The sequence below is a fragment of the Macaca thibetana genome, chromosome 5 (genome assembly GCF_024542745.1).
Source record: "Macaca thibetana thibetana isolate TM-01 chromosome 5, ASM2454274v1, whole genome shotgun sequence".
Classification (NCBI taxonomy): domain Eukaryota; kingdom Metazoa; phylum Chordata; class Mammalia; order Primates; family Cercopithecidae; genus Macaca; species Macaca thibetana.
In genome coordinates, this window is record NC_065582.1 from 179,777,755 (window position 1) to 179,794,797 (window position 17,043).

At 41.9% G+C, this 17,043-nt stretch overlaps 2 protein-coding genes across 4 annotated transcripts in view; one reads left to right on the forward strand and one right to left on the reverse strand.

Moving 5' to 3' along the window:
* Nucleotides 1-17,043, reverse strand: part of PPP2R2C (protein phosphatase 2 regulatory subunit Bgamma) — an 873,451-nt gene that overhangs the window by 514,331 nt on the left and 342,077 nt on the right. The gene's annotated exons all lie outside the window — the stretch shown is intronic.
* KIAA0232 (KIAA0232 ortholog) overlaps nucleotides 1-17,043 on the forward strand; it is a 94,354-nt gene that overhangs the window by 43,544 nt on the left and 33,767 nt on the right. For all 3 annotated transcript variants that reach the window (XM_050792070.1, XM_050792071.1, XM_050792072.1), the window contains exon 3: nucleotides 10,063-10,200. In XM_050792070.1, coding sequence (XP_050648027.1) covers nucleotides 10,063-10,200 — 138 coding nt within the window. The remainder of the gene's footprint in view (nucleotides 1-10,062; nucleotides 10,201-17,043) is intronic.

Consider the following 17,043-nt stretch of genomic DNA (forward strand, 5'->3'; position numbering starts at 1 on the left):
AGGAGAACTTCAGTAACATTATAACTTTAAATGGAGTTAACTTTTCCTGCCTAGAGGTTGTGCTAGATTGATAGTTGGCAGCAGATCTCCCCATGATCTGTCACAGGTGGGAAGGGATACACTAGCAGATAAGGGTGGCTTTCACTATTGTTCTTATAACCCCAAATATGCTTTCGTTTCCTTCATAGCTAATTAAACTACCAGTTGAGAGTTTATTAAACCTTTTCTTGTATTGCTATACATTGATGTTCTCAGCATAATGCATTCTTTGTTTATTATTCTTATTAGGAGTCTGTGATGATAACAGAAAACCCAGCTCGGTCTGGCTTAAACAGAAGTAATAGTAAAAGCAAACGCATGTATATCATGTGCTGTGTGCCAGCCGCTGTTGCAGGGACTCATTTTCCATTCACAGTAACTCATTTAATCCTCCTTACACCATCCTATTATTATTTGTATTTCATAGATGGAGATACTGACAGTGGTTAAATAGCTTGCCCAAGGCCACACAGCTAGTACATTTTGGAGCATTTACTGAAATATCTGGGAATCAGCGCTGACCCCAGTGGCAACTTGATCCAGGACCTACAGTAAAATCAGTACCCCATCTTTTAGCTTGCCTTCTCTGTTGTCTTTTTTTTTTTTTTTTTTTTTGAGATGGAGCACTCACTCTGTTGCCCAGGCTAGAGTGCAGAGGCAACCTTGGCTCACTGCAGCCTCCACCTCCTGGGTTCAGGTGATTCTCCTGCCTCAGGCTCCTGAGTAGCTGGATTACAGGCATGCATTACCACGCCTGGCTAAATTTTATATTTTTAGTAGACACAGGGTTTCACCATGTTGGTCAGGCTAGTCTTGAACTCCTGGCCTCAAGTGATCTGCCCACCTTGGCCTCCCAAAGTGCTGGGATTATGGGTGTGAGCTGCCATGCCTGGCCTGTTTTCTTTATTCTCAAGCTTCACCTCTACCCTGCCTGCTGTGAGCTCAGACTCACACCCTTTTTTGTGTATGTGTGTCCAGCAGAAAGAGCAGGCTTCTCATCCTAATAGGTCAGCTTTGCTATGGAGCTGTTTCTGACCTGACCGCTGCAGTGACAAGACTTGGGTGGCTAGAGTACAAGCACCTGGAACCACAAGGACTAAGAATTGGAGAGGATGATTCTCCAAGGGAAATACAGAATACTGTGCTGAACCACCCCAAAAAAGTCCTGTCTAACTACCTTTGTACAAAGTAGTGCTTTGTTTCTTTCTCTCTTTCTTTTCCTTCCTTCCTTCCTCCCTCCTTCCCTCCCTCTTCTCCCCCTCCCTCTCCTCCCTCTCCCTTCCCTCTCCCTTCCCTCTCCCCTCCCTCTCCCCTCCCTCTCCCCTCCCTCTCCCCTCCCTCTCCCCTCCCTCTCCCCTCCCTCTCCCCTCCCTCTCCCCTCCCTCTCCTCTCCTTTGCTTTCATTTGTGAGACAGAGTCTTACCCTGTCGCCCAGGCTGGAATGCAGTGGTGTGATCTCGGCTCACTGCAACCTCCGCCTCCCGGGTTCAAGCAATTCTCCTGCTTCAGCCTCCCAAGTAGCTGGGATTACAGGCGTGCGCCACTATGCCCAGCTAATTTTTGTATTTTTAGTAGAGACGGGGTTTCACTGTGTTGGTCAGGCTGGTCTCGAAATCTTGACCTCATGATCCGCCCGCCTTGGCCTCCCAAAGTGATAGGATTACAGGCGTGAGCCACCATGCCCAGCTCTCTCTTTTTTTTTTTAAAGACAGAGTCTCAGTCTGTTGCCCAGGCTGCAGTGCAGTGGCACAATCATTGCTCATCAAATTCCAGGGCTCAAGCAGTCCTCCCACCTCAGCCTCCCAAGTAGCTGGGACTATAGGTGTGCACCACCATGCCCAGCTAATTTATTTTTTGTAGAGATGAGGTCTTGCTTTGCTGCCCAGGTTAGTAGTACTTTCTTTTTCTAATCTATTACTAGTTTTTCTAAGTTGTAGGATGTATTCCCTGATTGTACTACATTCTAAGATACAGTCTTCAAATAAACTATTTTTTAGTATTATCCCTTCTAATGATTTTGTTGTCTTTCTTTTTTTCTTTTTTTTTTTTTTTTTTTTTTTGAGATGGAGTCTCACTCTGTCACCCAGGCTGGAGTGCAGTGGCGCCATCTCGGCTCACTGCAAGCTCCGCCTCCCAGGTTCACACCATTCTCCTGCCTCAGCCTCACGAGTAGCTGGGACTACAGGCGCCCGCCACCTCGCCCGGCTAGTTTTTTGTATTTTTAGTAGAGACGGGGTTTCACCGTGTTACCCAGGATGGTCTTGATCTCCTGAGCTTGTGATCCACCCGCCTCGGCCTCCCAAAGTGCTGGGATTACAGGCGTGAGCCACTGCGCCCGGCCGATTTTGTTCTCTTTCTCTAGGAGTTTTTTTTGTAGATCGCCTCAAAAATTATCCTTTCATGATGGCCCCTCCATCTGAGTGATGGCTTTAGGTGTTGTTGGACTGTTACATTTTCTTTTTTAGATCTTAGGACTCCCAGAACGTTACTAACTGTTCCAGATAGAGAACAACCATGGATTCTGTACGAGAGTAAGAGGTTTTTTCCCCCTAAACTTTTTATTGAGGCATAAAATGCATACAGAAAAATGTACAACTTGATGAATTTTCGCAAAGATCGTATCCCTGTAACTATAACCACACACAGAAATAGATGACTGGCAACCCAGAAGCCCGCCTCATGTCCCACACAGCTTCGGAATTCCTCGCGTGTTCAGAGGGGAGTCTGGCAGAGTGGCCTCTGCTTCCGACCCCTTCTTCCTCCTTGGTTCCTGGCGTCTTGTGTCTCTGGCGCTCTCCCTCTTCTGCTGCTTTCTTTGTCTCTTTGAAGGGCCACCTTTTTCTCAGCCTCTTGGCCTGGACCGAGGTCAGCACATTTCCCTAGGAAGGAAGCAGCTGCAGATGTCAGTGCCCTGTGCCCACACCTACCCTGCCCTTGGCATTCACTGTCTTCTCAAGGCCTGGCACCTCAGCAGGGCTCTGATGCCCTGGAGCAGGTGATGTGGGTTTGGTTTGGCTTTGTGTCGCTACTGGCTTTTCTAGTTAATCTGGGCAAGAGAGTTGTGCTGCCACCAGTTACTTTTTAACAGAGAGTATTTCTTTGTTTAATGGCATAGTTTGGTTTTGATATGTATTTTGTCTTATCCTCAGTCTTTCCCTGACCCACTGTATTTGAAATAGAAGCCTCCCATTCTTAACCCTCTTACTTGCTTTATTTTTCTTCATGACATTTTTTATTATCTGAAATTATATGATTACTTGTGATTTAACTATGTCTCTCCTACTGGCGTATGTAATTATGTAATTCTTTTTTTTTTTTTTTTTTTTTTTTTTTTTGGAGAGGGACTCTTGCTCTGTCACCCAGGCTGGAGTGTGGTGGCGTGATCTTGGCTCACTGCAACCTCTACCTCCTGGGTTCAGGCAATTCTTCTGCCTCAGCCACATGATTAGCTGCCATTACAGGTGCTCGCCACCATGCCCGGCTAATTTTTATATTTTTAGTAGAGATGGGGTTTCACCATGTTGGCTAGGCTGATCTCCAACTCCTGACCTCAAGTGATCCGCCTGCCTTGGCCTCCCAAAGTGCTGGGATTACAGAAGTGGGCCACACGCCCAGCCAAAGTTGGGGACCTTTTCTGCTGTTTTCTGTTGGATTCCCAGCCCTTAAAACAGTTCCTGGAATATACAAGAGGCTCAGATACGTATTAGACAAATGGATAGCCATATGCTTCTTTCTCAGGCAGTGACTTATGCGTAGGAGGGAAGCATGCTAGGAGTGGGTGTAGACCCCATAATCACATACTGGGGCCTGCCCTGCAGAGAAGTTACTGTTGCTGGTTTTAAATCCCCTAATCAAATTGTATCTTCTAGCTCAGAGTCCATCCTTCTAGAAACGTAACTGGATGATTACGTTATCTGTACTTGCCCACAAGTTGTATAATAATAATCCCAGCCCTGATTGCTAGGCGAGACTCATCCCCTCTTCACTCAGCGAAGCTCATTTGCTCCTTCAGCCTATTTGTAACACACTCCTGTAGCGTGTCCTGTTCAGCGTTTCGCTTTTTGGAAAGCTAGCATCTGCGGTGTTTCCTGTTAGAGTTTATTAGAATCTTTAACTATAGGACCTATAAAAGTCTGACCATAAAGCGCTCCTCGTGTGTGTCACTGCATACACTGTATTTCAACAAACATTTATTCAACAGACTTTAATTAAATACCTTCTACATCACAAGCATTGTTGTTTGCATTTAAACAACACTTCCTATTTTTATTCTCTTATTTCAAATCAGCATTTCAGAGCTCCAGGAAGGAAGCCAGGAGTATCTTTCTAGAACCTTCCCTATCCCTGAAAACTTCCTGAGAATTATTCCATGCTATTGCTTGAGCCCAGGAGTTTGAAACTAGCCTGGGCAACATGTAGAAGCCCTGTCTCTACAAATAATACAAAAATTAGCCAGGCATGGTGGTGTGTGCCTGTAGTCTCAGCTACTTGGGAGTCTGAGGTGGGAGGATCACCTGAGCCTGGGGAGGTCGAGGCTGCAGTGAGCCATGATTGTGCCACGGCACTCCAGCCTAGGCAACAGAGTGAGACTCCATCTCAAAAAAAAAGAAAAGAAAAAGAATGTGTCCATGCTACTGATGGAAGAATGTATACATGCCAGTATTCGCTTTGACTCCCATAGTGACAAAACCATTCTGGGTGGTGGGTATGAAATAGCGTGTACATTACTGAATAATTCATGAAGAATTAAGCAGGAGGTATCAGAACGGTTATAGGGTGAAAAAACTTGTACCACTGATCCAGACCAAAATTTCCTTTAATAGCACCTTGACTTTTATCCCAAGCTACTGTCAGACCCCCAGCCTCCTGTTCGCTCTCTCCCTTTTGAGATTCCCCCCCTTACTATAAGTCAGTATCACATTGTTAAGAACGTAGGCCTTGGATGGAGTCTGAAGACCTGTTCTAACCCCACCTTCTTTACTTTCCAACTTAGACCACTGACTTGGACAAGTTAACATCTCTGTGCCTGACTCTCCATTTTTTTATTGTTATTATTATTATTATTTTAGAGATAGGGTCTTGCTCTTTCACCCAGGCTGGAGTGCAGAGTCTCTCAGAGCTCTTGGCCTCAAGGGTCCTCCTGTCTCAGCCTTCCAAGTAGCTGGCACTACAGCTGTCTTTTCATTTATAAATTGTACAAATTACGTGCATATCTGATATCATTACTGAGGATTAAAGGAGATTGATTTATTGACCATATAGGTGCCAGGCATCATTTTATGTACCGATAATATAGTTAGAGGAATACTAGACATAAAGTAAGTGCTCAGTAAATATTGACAACTATTGCTATTATTATTGCTATTCATACAAACCTTTCCTTCAAATAGTTATTTTCCTATTAACTACTCCTCTTCTAGCAGGTAGGCTAATGCATTTATTAGAGGCAGAGATAAGCTGCTGATACGGTATTTCCAACATTTACCCTAACAATCTCAATTTGAAATATTTGGCCCTGCCATATATCCTAATTATGTGTTCAGCAAACATGGTCACTATAATATTTCTGGATGTAATTATTACCTTTGACGCAATTGGGTCCCTTGAAAGGGTATTCTTTAAGACTGACAAATTCCAGTGGCAATTACTGTTATTTTTTGTGACATGATGACCAGGTTAAAAAAACAAATTTTAGGAAACTAAAGTAAAAATCTTTTGATGGTACATATAGATAGATAGAATGAACCTGGATTTGTTCACTGTGAAAGGTATAATGAGAGGGCTGGGGTGATTCTCTTGAGTTTAAAAGAGAGTTGTTTAGTACAAAAGAAATACTTTTGTTTGTGATAAGAGTGTTGTTGCCTAAGAAACTACCCCAAAACTTAGTAACATTAAAACAACAACAACACTACTATCACATGACAGAATCTGTAAGTAAGGAATTTGGGCAGGGCTCAGTTGGGTGATTCACCCAAAGTCACTCATTGGTACTCAGCTGACAGATGGGCTGAGCTAGAAGGCCCAAGATAGCTTTACTGACATGTCTGTCACTTTGGCAGGTGTGCTGGAGGGCTGGATGCAGCTGGGATTGTTGACCAGAGCCTCTTCATGTGGGTCAGGAGGTAGCTAGGCTTATGTGGTTGGCTGGGTCCCTCAAAGCAAGTAGCCCAAGAGAATCAGGTAGAAGCTTAAGACCTTTTTACTACCTAGCCTTGAAAGTCACTTAGAATCCACATTTGATGAATTCCACATTTAAAATAAATCTGTTGGCCGGGTGCTGTGGCTCACACCTGTAATCCCAGCACTTTGGGAGGCTGAGGCAGCAGATCATAGCTAAGGAGATCGAGACCATCCTGGCTAACACGGTGAAACCCCATCTCTACTAAAAATACAAAAAGTTAGCTGGGCGTGGTGGCGGGCACCTGTAGTCCCAGCTACTCTGGAGGCTGAGGCAGGAGAATGGTGTGAACCCTGGAGGCGGAGCTTGCAGTGAGCCGAGATGGTGCCACTGCACTCCAGCCTGGGCGACAGAGACTCCACCTCTAAATAAATAAATAAATAAATAAATAAATAAATAAATAAATAAATCTGTTAAGATATATGCCAACTGTTGACAATAGTTACCCCTGAGGATTGATGTTGGGGTGGAACTGACTTGTACTTTCAAAGCAGCTTTTTTTTTTTTTTTTTTTTTTTTTTTTGAGACAAAGTCCATTTCAAAATTGTTATAAAGGTTGCTTGAAGCTAATACATGTTTTTGATAGTTAGTGAATTGATACATTTAAAATAAAGCTGGCCAGGTGAGGTGGCTCACGCCTGTAATCCTAGCACTTTGGGAGACCGAGGCAGACGGATCACTTGAAACCAGGAGTTCAAGACCAGCCCAGCCAACGTGGCGAAACCCCATCTCCACTAAAAATACAGAAATTAGCCAGGTGTGATGGTGCACGCCTGCAATCCCAGCTACTCAGGCTGAGGCAGGAGAATCTCTTGAACCTGGGAAGCAGAGGTTGCAATGAACCAAGATCACACCACTGCACTCCATCCTGGGTTACAGAGCAAGACTCTGTCTCAGAAATAAAAAATAAAACTAAGAATTCTTCCTCTCAAGCTTCTAGGAATGACCTTGATTAATAAGATTAGTTTTATTTCTTATATGAAAATTGATTAAATTTTTTTCCCATCGCCATCAGGTTTAGATTTTGCATTAGCACTTACGTTAGGCAGAAGAAAATATATAAAATTTTACACATAAGGAATATGAAAATAATTTCAGAGTGAGAATTGGTGCTAACGATTGGTACACAAATTCATATACTTCCCAAGACACCATTAACACTTCGTGTGTGTGTAAAATGTTCTCATGGAATAGAGTTTTGAATATAAATATTCCATGTTTTAAAACTGACATTTCTGCTTTTATGTGCAAATGTGAATGCATCAATACAGAGAAAACTAGGGATGGTCCCTGAGTGACAACTACCAGTGTAGGAATCACCTTGAAGGAAGAATAAAGGAATAGTGTGTACAAAGACACAGAAGTAGGAGGGGCCTGGTGCTGTAAGGTCAGGAGTAGGTAGTCGAAGGTCAGAGTGGGGCAGGCCGGCGGGAAACAGACCCTGAAGAGACTGATGTGCTGTGCGAGGGCATTTCTAGTTATGTCCTAGAGACAAAAGACCTGTAGATCTATTTAGCCAGCAGGACTTAATGGCATAGCAATGGGCAGACGGGCTTGGGCCACTGAAGGCAGGGAGGTCAGTGAGGAGGTCATCACTGTGGGCTAAAGACCTAGTAGGAAAAACAGGAATATAGTTAACCTGAAATTATGCTTGTTTGATTGGAGTGGCTCATCTTTTAGGGGCAAATAGGGGTTCTTTTGAGTAATATATCAGTAGATTATTACTGAATGCTCTCAGAATCTGACTGTATCTAATTCACAAGTCACCAAAAGTTTTGCCGAAATTGGCTGAAGGGGGAAAAAAGGCTTAAATAACTAAAAGTCCAGACTTTGGGCTGGCCCCTGCTAGGTTTGATTCAGAGCTTCCCAGTGTCATTCAGGCTTCTGCTCTGCCTCTCTGCCTACCACTTTTTGTCAGCTTGGTTTTGCAACCAGCTCCTTATAGGGTAAAGGGCAGTGACAATGAGCATGTTTCTGAGATCATATTCTCACACACTGTCCAGAGGTCATGTTCCCTACATTCCCAGCAAGAACCATGAAATGTGCATTTCTGATTGGCCACGTGCCTCTCTCTGGGCCAATCTTTGTGGCCCAAGGGATGATGGGGGTAGTGTTAATCCCATGCGGACACATTGTGGTTTTGGTCATTTAGGCACTGCTAGGCAGGGGCGTACGCTCAGCAGCGAGCCTCCGGTGACTGCTGATGGATTTCCAAGTGGCGTGTGCTTTTTCTCCCCCAGTTCCCAGCCTCCCTTTTGATACAGACAGCATGGGAAAGTCAACCAGAACTCTAGCCTTACGTGACCTCCCTGTAGTGTCTAGAAAAGTACCTGATAATAGACTCTCATGCTGGGGAGTTCTTTAGTTGTATCCGCTTTTGGTACTTGATAATTATGTTCTTTCTTTAAGATTAGGACTTTCTGAGTAACTATTTGAGAAATGTCTCATATTTTATGTTTATGTATAAGCAGACTTTTTTTTTTTTGAGACACTCCTGACCTCGTGATCCACCCACCTCTGCCTCCCAAAGTGCTGGGATTACAGGCACGAGCCATCGCCCCCAGCCATAAGTAGACTTTTAATAGTACAGGATAGGAGACTACAAGGATAACAATAAGTGAAATAGAAACATCTCGGCTCTTTTTATAGTCATGTCTTTAAACTGTGATTAACAATTCAGTGCTGTTAAATTTTGGTTAAGTTATGATACATTAACACAGTACCTTAAGCCAGAAAAAAAATAGCACGAGGGACCTCTCAAATATAAGTATAAATAACAGAATGCAAACAAGTGTGTGTAATATACTATTGTTTATGTAACTTTTGCTACAGATTTGATGTTTCTTAATTCAACCTAAAATTACAAGGCAAAACAGAACTTGTATACAAAATTTATAATGTGATAAAGTCACTCTAACATTGTTTGAATCATAAAAATGTCAGGCTGCTTCATACTTTTTTTATTCTGTCAAAAGTTAAAACAAGAAGTGAAATCTCCATCCCCACACAAATTTATCATGAATAAGTTGTCCAGGCTCCAACTGCTGTTCCAGCAGCACTTTTCATACCTTGATACACAGTGCAAAGGAAATTTCTTTATCTCAGAATCTGTTTGCCTACTTAAGTTAGCAAGGAGCTTTCATTAACTTTCATTCCTTAGTATTAATCTACAATATACTGACATGCTAGAAGGCAAATATCAAGATACGAATTTAAAAGAATTCTCTAAATGCCTTCTAACCAAATTATGTTCAGTTAAACTCATGCTTGTGGATTAATACCAGCATTTGGCAATTTCTATTTGTGTGAAGACATTTTCAAAGATGAAATACATAAACTTTTATTATAAATCAGCATTAACAGGGCAGTTAGGTAAGGAAAAGACATCCAAATTGAAAAGGAAGAAGTAAGACTCTAGTCACATATGACATGATCTTGTATAGAATATAGAGAAAATCCTAAGGAATGAAATTAAGAAAAAACTCCATTTGCAATAATATAAAAAAGAATATAATGCTTAAGAAAAAATTTGACAAAAGTGCAAGACTTGTGCACCAGAAACTATAAAGCATCTTTGAAAGAAATCAAAGAAGACCTAAATAAATAGAAAACATCCCATGTTTGTGATCAGAAAACAATACGGCAGTACACCCCAAGGTGTTTTACAGAATCAGTACAATCCCTCTTGAAATCCCAGCTCCCTTCATCGCAGAAATAGACAAGCTGATCCTAAAATTCATATGGAAATGCAAGAGGCCTTTTTGTGACTGAGTATGTGTGGTAGGTGGAATATAGTAGTGTCCACGTTAGCCCTGGTCATTTAACCTGGTGCAATTTCATTGCAGGAGAATGACATCTTCCTGGGCTGGGAAAAAGGAGCTTATAAGAAATGGGGAAAGAGTAAGAAAAAATGTTCAGATCTAACTCTAGAAGAAATGAAAAAACAGGCTGCTGTCCAGTGTCTTCGATCTGCTTCTGATGAAGTAAGTTTACATTTTATTTCTAACACTTAAGAGAGAAAGAAGGGGTGTTTTAAGTTTACAGATAGGACAACTTGACCTCCAAAAATTGGGAAAACAAACTACTTATTTATCTTACAAAGTAACATGAACATTACCACTTTTCCTTTATAGTATTTTTCCATATTTTCTGAAGTTTTATAAGCTTTTCTTTTATATGTGCTACTCTAATTAAGAGTATACACAAAATTTTATATCCTTTTTCCGACTTGACTATTTCATCCTGTTATTACATTGTCTTTATTCTTTTTAGTGGCTAAGATGCATTTCATCAAATGATATTTCAACAACAGTATAATATTATAATCTTTATTACTGGATGTTTACCTTGCTCTTGATTTTTTGTTTTGTTTTGTTTAAGACAGCGTCTCACTCTGTCGCCCAGGCTGGAATGCAGTGGTGTGATCTCGCTCCACTGCAACCTCCGCCTCCCAGGTTTAAGCAATTCAGCCTCCTGAGTAGGCAGAATTACAGGCGTGTGCCACCATGCCTGGCTAATTTTTTTGCATTTTTTAGTAGAGACGGGGTTTCACCATGTTGGCCAGGCTGGTCTTGAACTCCTGATCTCAGGTGATCTGCCTGCCGTGGCCTCCTAAAGTGCTGAGATTACAGGCATGAGCCATCATGCCCGGCCTGCTCTTGATTTTTTTGGTTATGCTGTCTAAAATATTTTATGTGGGGTTTTTCTGTGGTCTGTATTATTACATTTGAATACATTCCTAGAAGGGAATAGCAGTTCAGACACTTCAAAAGTACTATATTGGCATATGATTTATGTATTTTTTTGTTTTTAGAAAACATTACAAGATTATTTTATTCTTTTAACATTTCATATAAAATATTTCTCATGTCTTTCAGTTTCCTGAAATAACAAAATATCTTTTGCAGTTAATATTATGAATTCTTATTTTATTATTCACTCTAAGATGTAATCTGTGAGATCATGACTACTGAAAGAATTATTTTGCTTTGACCATGCTATTTGAGATAGTATGGTTTAAGTACCTTTATGATGCAAGGCCAAATTGAGCGGACTCCGACCTCCAGAAACTTCCTTCCTGAACTAATTGTTGAATGGTCTAGTGTTGCCATCATTGGCTTTGTTATCTTTGCAATCTGCAGAAGTTTATTCTTTCTGGCTGCCACTGATGCAAATGGTTTTTAACGCTTATTTGTTTAGTGTTTCCCACCTTTCTGTTCTCATCCAACTCCAAATTATCTCTGAGGCTAGGAACAGTGGCTCAACACCTGTAATCCCAGCACTTGGGAAGGCCAAGGCGGGAGGATCACCTGAGGTCAGAAGTTCGAGACCAGCCTGGTCCAACATAGTGAAACCCCATCTCTACTAAAAATGCAAAAATTACCTGGGCATGGTAGTGCATGCTGTAATCCCAGCTACTTGGCAGGCTGAGGCAGGAGAACCGCTTGAACCTGGGAGGCAGAGGTTACAATGAGCCAGGATCGCGCCACCATACTCCAACCTGGGCGACAGAGGGAGACTGTGTCTCAAAAAAATAAAAAAAGGAACTGTCTCTGAATGCCTGACTCCCCTGGCCATATACTCATGATACATTGTGTAGACCTCAAATAACATGGCCCTCACATCCTAAATTGCAATTACTCATTTGACTGTGCTCACTGGGTGCAAGGACCACGAGTGCCCCATCTTTTTTTATCTCCTACCGCCTAGCACAGTGAGTGCTTATCATATGAAAAGTACTGATGTTTTTAAATGAATCTAACATTCATTTTTTAAAAGCCTACCCTTTCATCCGACTATTTTTTCTCTTCCCCGCTGTTTTCTTCTCCCCCACCTCTGATTTTTTAACTTTAACTTCTTAATTTCTTTTTTTTTTTTTTGAGACGACAGAGTCTTCCTCTGTCACCCAGACTGGAATACAGTGGCACAGTCCTGGCTCACTGCAACCTCCACCTCCTGGGTTCAAGTGATTCTCCTGCCTCAGCCTCCCAAGTAGCTGGGATAACAGGCATGCACTACCATGCCCAGCTAATTTTGGTATTTTTAGTAGAGATGGGGTTTTACCATGTTGGCCAGGCTGGTCTCGAACTCCTGACCTCAGGTGATCCACCTGCTTCCGCCTCCCGAAGTGCTGGGATTACAGGCGTGAGCCACCGCGCCTGGCCAACTTCTTAATTTCTTAAAGTTGCTGCTTCATACAGCATGGAATAGGAGTTTGGAAGTTACCACTTATACATACAGCTATCTTAAGCACCATTTCATTACAACAATTAGGAACATAATTAACCTGGTTTAAGGAAAAATAGAAATATATGTAAAGGATACAGGGATGTCTTACTGAAGCCAAGTGCTAGAAGTATAGCAGCCTCAAGAGAGAGCTGAACTGGGAATTATGTGATAGACAAAGTCACTTTCAGTAACAACCAACCTGCAATCTCTCATTTCCTTCTGTACCCAGTCGGGGTCATTCCCTCTCTGTCCAAACTCTGGTTTTCTCTGCTTTAGCACATAGTGAAGAATGGCCATTCCAGCTTCCAGCCCAGCGTGACCATGGAACTCTACTGTCCAACACCATTCATCTAGAGAGAGAATCTGATTGGCTGGGCTTGAGCCAGGTGATTGAGCCTAGGCTTGATCAGGCTTGAGCCAGCCTGATTTGATAAGCCCTGGTTGAGGGGGCAGGGCTGCCTGGAGGTTCATCACTTCAGCAGGGACTGTGAGTGACGTGCCCAGAGAAAACTCTGCAGAGAAAACTTTGTGGTTAAAGTAGTGGGTTTTTTGTTTTTTTCTTTTAATTTAAAAAAATATAGGGACAGGGTCTCCCTGTGTTGCCCAGGCTAATCTTGAACTCCTGAGCTCAAGACATCCTCCCGCCTCGGCCTCCCAAACTGCAGAGATTACAGGCCTGAGCCACCATGCCCGGCAAAAATGGCGTTTTCTTTATGACACTGAAGGGGAGTAAATTGATAATTTGTAGATTGGTAAAGTAATTTAGAGCTTTTAAAGGAATTCAGAACGCAGATTTTTTTTTTTTTTAAACAAGTGAGAAGTTAATTCAGGTAAATTATTTGAGTAAAATCCAAAGAAACTGCTGAGTTGTAGTCGGAAAGAAAATATGGGTAGTGCAGTTTCAAACTGAGAAAGGATCTTATTTCTTCTTTGGACCAAAGTTGCTGAGAAATGAGCCTAGCCTTTGACTCATGGTTAAGCTGAGGAAATGACAAGGGCAGCTGAAATCAGCTGTGAAAAGATGAAGAGTATAAAAACCTTGTATGAGTAATGCAAGACCCTTCTCCTGTAGCTTGTTGAATTTGCGTGTAATTCATACTAACCAAGTATTTGTGTGAGGTGAAGAACTTAGTATGAGGTAGAAACAGTGCAAGGGAATAGTTGTGGCTTACAGAGATCTTTGATTCTTTAGGTTATTGCTTTGGGAAAATGCTTTCCTTTGCCTGGCTCTCATAGGCGGGATTTTTATTTTCAACCCCAATAAAGCATATTTGTACTTCCTTGCTCTTTCCTTCTCGTTTTGTTAAAAAAAAAATGTCGGATTCCTTTTTCCTTACAATGATTTTTTAAAAATCTTACCAGATTAAAATTAGCTGAGGAAGTGAATGTGCCAGGCATAACCAAATGCTCAGTAATTACTTATGGAATGAATGAGGAGAGTCTTCAAGTCCCAGTTCCTGCTCCAGAGCCATGTGCTGTTGTTTGTGCATCAATCTATAGACCCTTTAAACCAGGTGTCCCCAGCCCCCGGGCCATGGACAGGTACAGGTCCATAGCCTGTTAGGAGCTGGGCTGCACAGCAGGAGGTGAACAGCGAGCAAGCTTTAGCAAGCTTTACTGCCTGAGGTCCGCCTCTTGTGAGATCCGCAGCGGTGGCCTTAGATTCTCATAGAAGCACGAACCCTATTGTGGACTGAGCACGTGAGGGATCTAGGGTGAATGCTCCTTATGAGAATCTAATGCCTGAGGTGGAAGTTTCATCCCGAACCCCAAGCCTACCTGCTGGGTCTGTGGAATAATTGTCTTCCACGAAACCAGTCCCTGGTGCCAAAAAGATTGGGCACCACTGCCTTAAACCAGCTCACCCGCCTCTTGGGGAGCCAATGAAAAGAACCCTCTTTAATTATTGCCTACTGCAATAGAAAGAATCAATGTGTGGTAGTTTAGGAATGGTAGGCCATCTGTGTGTCCCCTGGGTTTCTTTTTATAGTCTGTCTATTGGCTTCAATGGAAAGAAAGGAGCAAAGAGGACCTCCATCAAAAATTATAATGCAAAATTTTATTTTATGTTTTTGTCATGAGTGTTTGCATATTAAGTATGCTAATTTCCTGAGGATGATCGTGTTTATGGTATTGTGTGTGCTATGCTTTCCTATCCAGTCCAAATGCCCTCTTAAAAGCGCTTTTCAGTACAGCTCTTTAGACAGTCACTACCAATTGGTCGCAATCAAAAACCACTAACAATTCAAGTTTATAATCTAGTAGATTAAAATGTTAATGGCAAATAAAAGACAATGATGTAGGTTATATTATATTAGATATAAGTGTAGGTAGGAAGTAGTGGTGATATTATGCATTACATGTGAGGTGAATTATTTTCTCATGTGTATGTGACTATTATATGTGTATGTGACTATTATAGTTACAGTGTGAACTGTTTCTGTAAAAGCATCCATAGTTATCAGACTATTCACTGGTGTCATGGTTTAAGGAGAATGGCTTACTTCTCTGGCTCCACTTACATGCTTGTGATACTACACTGTGCCTCCACTTTATCCTTGTAACAAGTTGTACCCCACATTATAGCACTTCTCTTGCCCTCCTCAGCTCATTATTTTATGAGAGACATTGCCAAAACAGAGGGCAATTCAGTTGCATCAGAATGTAATTTTATACATTGATTAAAATGTGGCTGTCCCCGTGTAAAGGTTGGCTGAGCAATTGAAGATTTATTTCTCCAGGGAATCATGACCTTTGATGGGCTGTATTGGTTGTTAGGTCCCACTGAAAACTGCCTTGGCTAATTCCCTTTCATTTACATATGCAAATAACATGCATGTCTCTGGGTGTTCGTTTTCGTTAAAATATTTTGCATATGCTTTGATTGCAGTTAGTAATGGGGTCTGTAAAGAGGAATGGTATTATGAATCAGTCATAGGCAATTCAGCCCTCCCCTAGATGTATATTTTTTAGGTGATTATCCTAAGCTGTCTGTTTCATTCCTGTTATCAGTGGACCTGGCATATACCTGATATTTGTTAAATGTATGCAAACCTCTCTTTGTTTCCCCCTTTAAAAAAATAACTACTTATATTTGTTTTATTGAGCCACTTAACACTGAATCAGAACTAGTACTTTATCTCCCACTTTGAGGGTGGTTAGAAGATTAGAAACTTAATGAGGTCCTGTTTGGGGAGTGAATAAAGTTAAAATGCAATAACTCTTTCATAATACCATTCTTCTGGGGTTGTTAGTTTTGAAAGTAGCAGCACTGCAGCTTACCCTTGGGAGCTGACCAGCCCCATTGTTATTTAAAGAGCCTTAGAGAGGACTTACACCCTAAGTAGGGTGGAGTCCTAACATTCACTTGTTTATATTCTCACACTGAGCTAAGTCTACCAGGAAAATTCTTTTTGCCAGTAAAAGTACGGAGTATATCTTAGTGTTTTGCATATGCATTATTTATATGCTGTACAGGGTTATATGTACAAAAAACCATGAAAAATATGTCATGGCAGTGTTTACCTTCAAGGTTAATTTTGACCGTATACAGTTGGCCCTTCATACCCATGAGTTCTACATCTGTGGAGGTAACCAACAGTTGATCAAAGATATTTGGGAAAAAATGGATGATTGTGTCTGTGCTGAACATGTATAGACTTTTTTCCTGTCATTCCCTAAAAAATGCAGTATAACAACTACATCCATAGCATTTACATTGTATTAGGTATTATGTGTCATTTAGAAATAATTTAAAATATATAGGAGGATGTGTGTAGGTTATATGCAAATATTATGCCATTTTATATAAGGAACTTGAACATCTACAGATTTTGGTATCCTCAGGGGGTCCTGGAACCAACTCAATATAGGGATGACTATATACTGTGTCCTGACACATGGACTGTTGAGCCCAACCTTTTCTGGGTAATACTAAGAGCGTCATACAATGATAACATTTATTGAGCGCTTACAATGTGTGAGGTGCCTATCTGAATGCATTATGTACATTGCAAAAAGTGATGCTGTGCTCTCTACAGACTAGAACCCCTCAGAAGAAGCCAGCGATTACTAAAGCTGTGAACACTCACAGTTGTGTGATCACAGCCAGTCCTGCCTGAGGAAGCCTAAGTCCTATCTCTTTGGGTATATAGATGGCAGTGGAGCTGGAGCATTTGAGGAAACTCATGGGCCATACTAGGGATTTGGGCTTTTCCCCTGAGCAGCTGTGAAGTGTTAGGGTTTGGAGAGGAGTAGTGCAACCTGACTTACTTGCCAATCAGATACTGATCAGAGAGTATACTGGTTGCTGCACTGAGACTAACTACACAGGGTAAGTGAGCTGTGCTGGAGGGACAGAGGGCAGATTGCAAGCCTTCAGTGAAGATGCAATTGCAGGGCTCCAGAAGGCAGATGGCTGGAGGATTCTGCATCTGTTTTTGAAGATGGAACTGACAGGATTGGATGTGGGTAGAGATAAGAGGAGGAGACAAGAAAGACAGCCAAGGGTTTTGATCTGAGCAACTGCAAGAATGTCATTCCCAGCCGGGCACAGTGGCTCATGCCTGTAATCCCAGCACATTGGGAGGCAGGCAGAT